At 42.6% G+C, this 12,046-nt stretch overlaps 1 protein-coding gene across 5 annotated transcripts in view; it reads right to left on the reverse strand.

Annotated features, from left to right (window-relative positions):
- Nucleotides 1-12,046, reverse strand: part of TANC2 (tetratricopeptide repeat, ankyrin repeat and coiled-coil containing 2) — a 266,147-nt gene that overhangs the window by 34,393 nt on the left and 219,708 nt on the right. For all 5 annotated transcript variants that reach the window (XM_063459359.1, XM_063459358.1, XM_063459357.1 and 2 more), the window contains 2 exons: nt 5,473-5,727; nt 2,521-2,646 (listed from right to left, as the gene is read on the reverse strand). In XM_063459359.1, coding sequence (XP_063315429.1) covers nt 2,521-2,646; nt 5,473-5,727 — 381 coding nt within the window. The remainder of the gene's footprint in view (nt 1-2,520; nt 2,647-5,472; nt 5,728-12,046) is intronic.

The raw sequence follows: 12,046 nt of genomic DNA on the forward strand, positions 1-12,046 counted from the left end.
ATTCGAGACACAGAAAGTCTACCACCACTGTAGCTGAAAATATATACCCAGTGACGGGGATTGTACCGTCTACGCCCTACACAGCAGAAGCTCTATAAATTGTGAGTGAGTTTTTGCTATAGCACTCTACTTCACTGTGTTAAAGACATACTGCACTATTATTGTCTCTCTTTTTTCCTTTTTCTTTGAGATACCATGCACTGTATAACAGCCAAAGACTTCATAGACTTAACAAAAATGTATGTACGTATGATTTATATTTGACTTCATTTTTGTACATTACTGTGTGTTAAGGCGCGGTTATCTATTTTTTGTATTTGAAAAGAGGAATTGAAATTGAGTTGGAGTAGAGAAAGAAAAATGGTAAAGACGCAAGAAAGGTTGGTCATGATGCTCCATAAATCCAGAGAGAAAAAAAATGAAAGAAAACAGATTGAACAGTAAACCGGAAGATACATACAAAATAAATAACGCGTAATTCCTTTAAGTAAACAGCTATGCCAAAAACAAAGTATCCATTGCTTTTCTATGTGTTTCTACTAAACGAAAACATTAGAACACTATAGCAATGCACTGTCCGGACCTACTATTTTAATCTAGATAGGACAAGAAAAATAAACAAACAAATTAATTGTGAGACCAGCTTCAAAGGGGTTAACCAGGAGAGGTTTACGCAGGGGGACCCGCATACAAACAGCTGTGAGTTGTGGCTTTGTTTTGTTTAGACTTGAAGCTCAGTATTCTTACTTTGCAAATATATGTCAACCATAACAAGGAAAACTCCAGTCAGTTAACCCTTTGTGGAACTGGGGGCAGGAGGAACAGAGAAATGTATTTTCATGATCCTAATGCTCTCTTTGTGAGTTACCGTAGTAAATTGTGTCGCTGCTCGACGCTGTGAGCACAGGAGGGGTGTAGGCATGGAATCTTAGCAGCATGCGGTTTTTTTTTTTTTTTAAATTCTTTATTTTTGTAGTGCATAAGATGGTAACATACAGGCACATGGTACCCCAAAGGCAATCCACATGCGTATTGCAAGATAAGAGTACATTGCATAGGAAACATTAGGGTGTGGTAGTACGGTGCACTATTTTTTATATATATATATGGTCACGTTTAGATCATGCTGAGTATTGTATAGATTGAGATTCTTATGAGACATCAAGAAATTATACAGGAATATAGCTTTGCACTTGAATTATATGGTTACATGCAGGTTATATGCTTAGGTTTTAGTTAAGTACATGCTTAGGTACCAGCGATTTAATTTCACCCTTTACGCCCCTTAGCCACCCATGGATGCAGTAGGCAAGGCCCAATGAATACACTGTTAACCCCTAGCCACTGATAGCTATGCATGGAGACATAATACAGTAAGGCAGGTAGCATTTCAGTATTTTACACTAGGGAGGGTAAGGACTATTCTGTTCAAGCTTAGAAGGACTCTTTGCGTCCGGAATGTCCTGCTTTCTATGGATTCAGTGCGTTCTCCCTGTTGCCTGATAGACTGCTCGCGGTGCGGCTGCTGTGGGCTGGCTAGCCGGTGCTGTATGGGGTGCTGTGCGACGTCCGAATTTCTGGGCTTGGACCTCGGAGTTTCCAAGGGGTGATGTGGTGCAGAGTGAGGGCTGGTATGCTCTGCTGGTTGCAGGCTTGGTGCGTTGCGCCTTTTTTCCCGCCGCTGGTTGTTGATCTCTCCCCTTGCCGGAGCTGAGAGCCTGAGAGGAGTTCCACAAGGTTAGTGTCCCAGTAGGGTGCCATATTGCAGGTACACGGCTGGAGTCCATGTGTGGCTGATCCCGCAGTGCTATTGAGCCACGTTGGATGCGGCAGTTGTGGGTTAGGTCTCTCCCGCCGAGATCTTGAAGTTTAGTGTGTGTCCTCCGCCATTTTGAGATCTGGCAGTACAGCAAGGCCTCAGTCCTACTCGTGGCGGTCTGGGTGTCAGGGTTTCTGGGTGAGGACCGGGATCACCCCCCCGGTCCAGGGGGGGGGGAACGGAGCCGGTTCCTCGAGGGCCTAGGCCCCCGGCTGGGTACTGTTCGGCGGGATAGCGGGGCGTCGGCCGTCCGCACCGCTCACCGCTGGATTTCCCTCCCAGGGGACTAAAACTCGGCAAGTTAGCCTCTCCCTGGGTCCAGGGCACCACGCCCGTCGAGGGCCGCCGTTGCCGGTCGGAATATTTGGCCCAAACAGCAGGTTAATCTTGGCAAGGCTCAGGTTTTGCTGGAGCTGGTCCGTCTTGCGACCGTCCAGCTCGGCGGTCCGGCCCCGCCCCCAGCAGCATGCGTTTTTAATCACTAGTTTGTCATGTATAATTTAGACTCAAACAATTGTTATGCATTTCATTTTTGTAGATTAAAAATAAAAAAAATATATTTTTAATAAAAAAATAAAACATGTCAGAAATCTAGATTGCAGAACAGCTGCTGGGCTCTTTTAAACAAATTTATGCAGCCTTCCAACAACATGGATCTTGCTGGGCATAGCCAACAGCTAGTTTTCTTCACTGTGTCTCACCTCGGAGGTCTTGTGGTGTGCGTGGTCCTCCCAGGGTCTGACGTGGCATCCGCAGAGATGTGCGCAGGGGTGTGTGCCGCTGCTCATCTAAGTAAGCAAGATCTTCCAGATGTGCTGAGCTGGTGGCTGAGACAGGGAAAAAAAAGACTTAGTGGAGACCATTAGAGGAGAAAGACAAGTAAGGTGTATGTGAGTGCAGCGGTTACCGTGTGCTGCAAGAAAACTATAAAATAAAAATAATAATAATAACAAAAGAATAGGCGAGAATAAAAGTTAGGCAGATGGGTGTAATGTTAGAATGGACACATTAGGTGGGAGATTTGAGGTGAAGTCAGCATGAGTGGTTTGGGGAGTTGAGCAGAAGTATGGCTATGTGGGCATTGGTAAGAATTTGGGGGTTGGATAAAGGGTGAATATTGCTGATTGGATTAAAGTGGGGAGAGAAGACTTTTTATTATTGACTGGTAAATACAACATAATATATTGTAAAATATATGGTTAACATGCTTCTAGGTGGCATTACTCCAGTGATATAAAGTGGTCATGGTGCCTGTATGTGCAAAGTTTCCCCAGTAGACGCTGCCCATATTGAATTCAACACGGTTTGTCCCATAATTGTGCCAAGGTACTCCTGCCATTTTAACCGCTACTGAAGGATGTAGTGGTTTATGATGATTTGAGTAACCCTTTAACCCCTTAAGGACCAAACTTCTGGAATAAAAGGGAATCTTGACATGTCACACACGTCATGTGTCCTTAAGGGGTTAAAAAGTAAAACAAAATTGTTTTTTTTTTTTTTTTTTGTTTTTTAAAAAACATCCAAAAGGTATAAAAATAAATAAATAAATAAAAGAAATAAATGAAATAAAAAAAGTTTAAAAAAATGGCATGAAAAAGACAAACAATTCTTAGAATATAGATATTACCAGCTCTGGCAAGGAACATGTCGATGTTAAAAAAGTATCCTGATTTGTTTGAGGCTACTTGCCATTAGTTAACAGATTAATTTTGATGTTGCGCTCATGTTAATCTTTCCTAACATTTATAGTATAGTATTTGTTTCATCTTTTCCTATTTCCTTAATATTTACTTTATTAAGAATGGAATGGAACAAAAAAATAATAATAAAAAATATGTATATACAAAAGTGAATGATGCAGGTGTGAGCCCTTAAATGATTTGTGTATATTACAGGAGGCTAACCAAAATTCAATGTATCTGGGGGAGAATCCAATGGGTCTTACAAGCTGGCAAACTGCCCCTTTAAACGAAAGGCAATGCTCTGCGCAAATTCCCTGCAACATCATTACTGCCAAGCCGACGTGTAATAACCCATGGCCAGGCAGTTTTATAGCGGTGAAACAAAAGGAAAAAAAATATCAATGATAGAGGGGGAATAACATGGCAGAATGAATTCTAGCGGAAGCAGACACTCTGAGATCGAGGAGATGAGAGACTGTTTAAAAGAACGAAGCAGCAGAATGACTTCAGGAAAAATACAATGTGACAGAGAGGGAATGGAAGGTTGAAAGGCCTCCGAGAAATAATGCAGTGAAGAATCTCGGATAATGGCCCTGAGAACCAACAGAAAATGCAGAAGGAAGCGAAAACGGCAGAATGCGCTGGAAAAATGTGAGAAAGTGAGGTGTAAAAGAATGAAAAGGAAATGGATTGAGAGAAAAATGGACTTGGCATCTACGTGAGAGTCTGTGTAATGGAATAACAGGGAGAAAGATTGAAGGGAACATGATCACGAGAATGCATAATAATGTGAGTGAAATAAGCGACAACACGAACAAGGTATAAAGGGTAAACATCGCTATCAAAACCATTGAATGAAACAGTGATGCTCTGGTTTCATTTATATGGATTTTAAAACCGGCATCATTCATCTACTTCAGTCCTGGCACAGTCAGGCACACATTGCTCTGATGGAAGACAAACAGAAATATTGTTCATATTTCCCTTCCTCTTGCTATGCTGACTGACAAATGAGAGAGTGTATATGTGAGAAGACTATGTGAGTCGAATGAATTATTAAACGAATGAGAGTGTGTAGTAGAAGGAGCATAAAAGGAAGGTGAATGAAACATTTCCTATAAGGAAATGGGAGGCATGTGTGAGAGAATGTAAAAAATAAATAAACAAATAAATAAATAAATAAATAAAAAGAAAGCCACGTAGCATTAACTATACATTTTAGCAGATTATGTGAGTGGATGAGGAATGTGCAAGAATGCAGAATTCTTGGAAGGATAGAGAGAAATAGAATGGATGGATATGAAAACATGTGAAAGGAAAGAGTTATTCACTAAAGTGAGAATTTAAAGTGAATTTTACATTTAGGGCAGGTATAGACTAACAGGAAACATTTTCTAAGTCAGCTCTGCTCCCAGTTCAGATAATTTGTCCATACTCCACAATGTATGGATTACTGAATAAACCCAATTCATTCATCAACTGCCCAGTGTGTCACTGTGTTGCAGCCTGTAGTAGAGCAGAGCCATCCATCCACAATCAATCCCCACTGCAGCATAACTCACAATGAGCCACAAATTGCATCACTGTGCTTTATGGCTGCCATGCAATATCAATGCCGCACTGAAGTGATCCTGAATGCACCCGCAAGTACTTTATTAACCCGTTGACTTACGGTGGAGAATTGACTTTGGCTACAATACAACACAATAAAAAAAAAAAAAGGAGTTGAACATTAATGGATCGTTTTAAGATCACCCCACTCTCTTCTCTGTATCTGCAGTCCTCCTCCTCCTCCTCACACACCCACGGAGAGAGAACCTGGCATTAGCATTCCAAACACACACTCAGAGACTTGCTGGGGGATTGTGAACACACACTGTGAGCACAGCGAATGCTTAACTTTGTGCTGAAGATGTGGACTAGCACAGAGCTCCCCCCCACCCCCCCAAAATCAACCAAACCACTTCTCACCTGCCACGGAGTTGGGTCGAGGCATGAGGTAGAGGGGGATGGACTGTACAGACTGAGAAAGTACAGTATCCAGTCCCCTCTCTGGAATTTTGTTGAGACTGAAAGTTGAGGCCATGAGGTTTTCATCCACACGGTACAGACAGGAATCCATGGACTTTTGGGACTGTTTCCCGCACCCTCGGGAGCTTCCTTCCTTGTTGCTCTCTGTTCCATATTTGGACCGGTCCATATTCTCAGAGTAGCTGGTTAGGGTGGCTGTAGACGGAAAGGAGAGGTTGGTCAGGACTTGCAATCTGATACTCATAGTTCGGTTTCATTTGCATGCGGTCTGTAACGTACCCTGAAGCTCATTCTCCTGACTGCGGTAACACTTTTCCCTAAAAGATAATGTAATAACTGCATTGCAGATCTATGGTAAAGGCACACACCACTATAAATCACTGACCGCTGGTGTGTGGGTACAGCAGTCTGGTTGGGAGAAAGAAAGCCACATGCACACTTCACACAAGACAGAGCGTGCACTTCACGCCAGAATGCTCATCATTGACACGTTTACATGGAGAAATAATAGCATGCGTTGGAATCTGATACATTGATCCACAGTCGTCTTCGTGCCCAAGAACGAGAGGAGAAGCTCGAGACATCCTTGCCCTCCCCTCTCTCCGCTCTCCTAGCCGTGGGAGGTGGGAAGACAAATCGATATGATCTGCGAGTTGGTTCCTTGCTAGAAGGAAGGTTTGTTTGCAGCACAAGAGTCGAGCCATAGACATTAGACATTCAGAACATGAACATGGTAATGTGGTTTCTGTAATAATCTCATATGTACGTCAGTGAAGAACGAGTAGAGCATCATTCTAAATACCCTGTGAATTTATACTTTGTACATACACATCTGTCTCCTTCTAAAACGAATAAATGCCTGAGGAAGAGATGCATCTTTGTCCATGTAACTGTACAGAGTGCGTTTTTTCAATTTCAATATATCCTAATACAGAGACATCAGGGACACACATTTATCACCTCCCTCTTACTAAAAACATCAAGTAGACACACACCTCTTCCTAAAATACAGACTTCAGGATGCATCCTTCTTACCGCCTCCTAATGAACAGACATGGGGACGAGCCATTGCAATGAACCCATAAATAATACCATGAACTTACATTTGATCTCAGAATGCACACACAAATACACAACTCTAATGCAGTTCTGAGTGTCTCCTCTGTTCATTAACATATGTCACAATACTAACATTTTGCAAAGTCTTTTATTTTTTTTTAAAGACATTTTAAGAATATAGGCACCACTAAATAGTGATCACATAAAAGTTCACAAACTGAGATCACTGTGCATGTAAATGAGCCTATGGACATAGGACCCCTGAGACAACAGACTTAACCTTAAAGGGATACTCCAAGAACATTCATTTGAAGTGATGATGGTGAGTGGAGTGCGTATTTTCAGATTTTAGCTTTGCAACGCTGCACGTACGGCGTTAAACCTTCTGCTACTGGAGGTGTAACGCCACCTTTGGCAGAACCATCGAGGTGTCATTGGCCAGCTTGGAACTACAGTACAAAGCTGGCTAATGAGAATACTGTGCAACTTTAATGAGATGTCAGTCAACTCACTCGGCCAATAAACGGTGACAGCCGTGGCTTTTGCACCTCTCCAGAACCTGGAAGCACGTCACTGGACCACCAGAGAACATCGGAGCCTAACGGGGACCCAGGTAAGAGGACAAACTGTTGCTGAATGGTTTGTCCCATTACCGGGGAACATGCCATCATAACTACTACAGCGGGCTATAGTGCTTATGATGACTGGAGTAACTCACTGATAAGAAATAAATTTTTGAGGTCAGCTTCGCCAATCTATCTGGGAAAACCTCTCCCCATATCTTACCAAGCAGAGCTTATGCTATCAATAGGAACTGTGGGAAGGGACATGCAAATGTTTTCCCCACGGCGTGTCCTCTCTCACCAGTGGTCATCTATATGACCACTTGCACACTCTGGTACCTTCAGCACATGAATTGTGACAACACAGCTTTGAAAATACACCCTCAGTCAGAGGGTACAGTGCCAGAAAGCCTACTCATGTACGGACTGCTTCATTCTTAATGGAAAATATCAGCATGAGGTTGGTTTCTGGCAATCTGCACTGAGAGGGGCGTACGGTGCATGGGGCATCAGTACTGGTAAGTAAAAAAGTAGTGGAAAACCCCCCACTGTAGATACAGTAATGCAAGCAGTGCAGAGCTATACGTCACAGACAAGTCCGCAGAAACTGCCCTAGAGATCTCCTCTTCATATTACCAAGCACTGCACTCTCTAGGTCGGATTTTACTTCCTTTACAAAAGTAGATGGTTCTCTGTTATCCATCTTATCCTGCTTTATCTCCTAGGTCAGGCATAGGCAACCTTCGGCACTCCAGAAGTTTTGGACTACACCTCCCATGATCCTTTGCCAGCATTATGGGTGTAAGAGCATTTTGGGAGATGTTGTTCAAAACATCCAGAGTGCCGGAGGTTGCCTATCCCTGTCATAAGTCCAAGAGAAGGGACAAAATGCAAGGGGTTTTCCATCTAGAACATAAATGTTGAAAAAAAAAAAAAAAAAAAAAAAAAAAAAAAAAACATTATCTTCGGAATAAGTGATTCATAAAGCAGTTTTTCTGTTGATATTCTAAGAGGAACACAGTCATGTAATTATCTAAATCATGGGCTGATTTAAAAACCAATATGCTGGGGGCGTGGCCTGACCGTTCATGAAGTCGGACGTGTGAGCGATCGGCTCCAGGAGAGAGTACCCTAACACAGCGAATATATTAGCGAGCACCGAGAAACTTACCTGTCTCATACTGCCTAGACATACTGGAGCACCGTCAGAACAAAATGACACAACGCTCCATGAAAAAGAATAAGGCAAAAGACACACTTTCACTACAAGTCGCAGCTATGGCCTCACCGCCACGCCGCGCGCAAGATGGCGCTGACGGAACAGTCTCACCAGCTTCAAGTTCCGACAGAAGTGATTACACCTCCATATCCCATAAAGACATCCCAGCAACGGAATCAGCAATACAAAAAATGTTGAATGGCTTACAGACATCTCTACAAGCAGACTTTGCCAAGCTAGCTCGGGAAATAAGAGCTGATGTCAAAGCACTGGGTGAAAGGACCGATTGCCTCGAAAATAAAACTGAGGAGCTCATTAAGGCACATAATAATGTAGCTTCGGCCTACAGTGATCTGGAAACCAAGATAGCCTCTATCATCACCAAACTCGCTGATCACAAAGATCGTTACCGCCGGAATAATGTGCGCATACGCGGCATTCCGGAAGATATAGGCCCCGGCGAGCTGGGAAGATACGTTACCACACTTTTCCATCTGCTGGCACCTGATCTCCCGGAATCAGCATTACTGTTGGATAGAACCCACAGACTACCAAGACCCAGACACCTCCCGCCATCAACACCGAGGGACACGATAACGAGAATACATTATTATACCTCCAAGGAAACCATAATGTCAGCTTCCAGGAAACGTCCTAAACTGCCTGATTCATACATTAAAATTCAATTATATTCGGATCTCTCAGCAACGACGCTTAACGCACGTAGAAGCTTTCTACCTATAACTACAGCCTTGAGAGCGGCAGAGGTACCCTATAAATGGGGTTTCCCGACTCGTCTTATCATCAGGAGAAATGGCATCGAAAAACATCTTCTTAGTCCAGAGGAGGGACAAAGGGTTTTGGCGGAAAGGAACATCCCTATACTGGGCACAGCGAACCAGGCTACTTCACGAGAGACGACACCAGCACCCATGAAAGTAACCCCAGATTGGGAAACGCAAACTACAGATAAGTGACTTTTCCACATAAGGCCTGTGGAGCCCATAGCAACTATGCGTATACTCGTGACTCGCTAAGGGGTAACGCAGATGTGGTGAATCCTTATCCCACACGGTGTTATATGTTTATTTTTTCCATAGTTTTATAGTTAATTGTTATATTATATCTCTAGTATATCTGCTCTTAACTATTGCCTCACAAGAAATGAGAGAGACATGAGAACCTCCCAATATGTTGTAATGAGGGTGGAAATGCTGTGCAACAAAATGGTCTGCCTACATGGTGAAGTGCAGGGAGGGGTTTAGTACCACATACAGGCACTATTAGAAATGGCACATACCACACTTCCATAATATCTAACAGCAATGGACATACGGCATAGAGTCACACTACTCACCGAGTGTAACTAACCCACAATACATCGTACTAAATGACAAACCCTGAATGCTGAGCACTGTTGCCGTTATTAAACCAAAATAAGACCGCCAAAACAAACTTATATAGACGCAGCGGTTACACTAAAGTTTGGGTGGTGCCCCTCGCCTCTCAATCCCTGCGCCATGGGCCATGAGTTGAGAGGAACACACGGGCTTATTGTGTATCCCACTATTAGAGACGATAAGGTTCACCGGTTCGTATCAGACTTTAAAGAACATAACATGTTTTCATTTTAGTTCCGTTGTCCCCTGGCTCACCATCCCCCTGCACAGTTCCTGTATCAAATGGACGATAGAATCCAACAGGAACCCTAGGTTCGTGTGACAGGCACTTAAAGGCTACCTCAGACTACCTCAACACATGGGTAGCATAAAAGGAAGAAAAAAAATAAATAAATAAATAAATAATAAAACTGATAAATAAATAAATGATAATTTCTATACATCTATAACTCATTAACAATTAAGTTACTATTAACAATACTTGGGAATGACCCACGTTTGCCTCAACCCAAGTCAAGGGACTGATGGAAAATCAATACCCAACCTTAGTTGACAGGTCTCACCCTAAGGAAAAGGGACTCTCCATCCCCCGAGAGGGCTTCAGTGCCCAACAAACATTAAGACGATTTGGTCTCAAGTTGGAGACCTTTTCTTTGTATATAGTTGGTTATTATTTTTTAGTTCACTCATCCTCCCCTTCTCCCTTCCTCCCATGGCGACGCAACACCACCAAGACATGTCCATGTGCTTCTCACTTGCACAGGAGATCGAAATCAAGGGTCAACTATTAGGGATCCAATACTATATATTACCATTTTATAAAAATTTACCGCCCTGGTTGAAAACAGTAGGGCTAGACCCACTACACCACTTAAACAGCGATGATATACTCTTCCAACATGCAATTAGCACCAAATCCTTAAGACTCAAATGACGCTGAACATCCTGTCGATCAACGCTAAGGGACTTAATTCACCACATAAGCGTCGAATTGCTTTACAAGAAGCGAAAAAGCATAAGGCTCATATAGCCTTCTATCAGGAAACTCATTTTCAGACCGACAACCACCCAAAATTCTCCTCCAGGGCCTACCCGTTAGGTTATCATTGCACATATAAAAAAAAGAAAAGAGGAGTCACAACTCTGATAAACAATGCGGTTGCCTTCCAACTAATAAAACAAATAAGTGATAAAAAAGGACGATACCTCCTTATACAGTGCATAATCAACAATGCCCAATATACCTTGGTAAATATATATGGGCCACAAAGTGGTAATCATATATTCCTAGACCATATCCTTACGCTAACTAATGCCCACAAATTTGGAGAAATTATCATCGGTGGCGACACCAATTTTATTTTAGACCCAACCTCAGACACTACTTCTTCATCTAAGATCTTACATGAGACATCAAAACAAAGAGTACGCGTGACTACCCGTATGGGAAACATTCTACAAACACATGGGTACACTGACATCTGGAGAGCCCTTCACCCTCTGGATAAAGACTATACACACCATTCTCTGGTACACAACACATATTCCCGGATTGACCGATTTCTACTCCCATCAACTCATACAGCGACAGTATCTTGTACAAATATAGGTATTATCACCTGGTCGGATCATGCTCCGATCACACTATCACTGACAACTCAACACCCGATAAGCGCGAATCGTACATGGCGACTAAATGACTCCCTTCTAACGGACCACACATTAGTTCAACAAATCAATACAGAACTAGAAACGTACTTCTCTCTAAACGACACGGGAGATATTAGCATAGCAACGCTATGGCAAGCCCATAAAGCGGTCCTTCGGGGACAATTTATTAAACACGCTAGCTATAATAAAAAACAACGCATGGCAGCCTATATAGCTATAAATACTGAGCTGATCACACTCACACACACCAACAAACACGCACCCTCGTACGATACCACACAACGTATTCTTTACCTACAAGCTCAATTAAGAGACATGGAAATGGCTCAAACAACATACTTACTAACTAAAATGAAACACAAATTTAAAGAGGGGAATAGAGCAGGGAAGGTCTTGGCGGCACAACTAAAAGCAAAGGCCGCAGCAACCAAAATAGCCCTTATACATACGAAAGAAGGAGTTAAACTTACCGACCCACAAGAAATAGCAGACGAATTTGGCAACTATTATAGCGATCTATATAACTTAGCATTGGGACCAGACTGCCATAAACCTGAGCAAAAAGACATAGATGCATTCTTAACAGATATTCCTCTACCTAC

The sequence above is a fragment of the Pelobates fuscus genome, chromosome 6, assembly GCF_036172605.1.
Source record: "Pelobates fuscus isolate aPelFus1 chromosome 6, aPelFus1.pri, whole genome shotgun sequence".
NCBI classification, from domain to species: domain Eukaryota; kingdom Metazoa; phylum Chordata; class Amphibia; order Anura; family Pelobatidae; genus Pelobates; species Pelobates fuscus.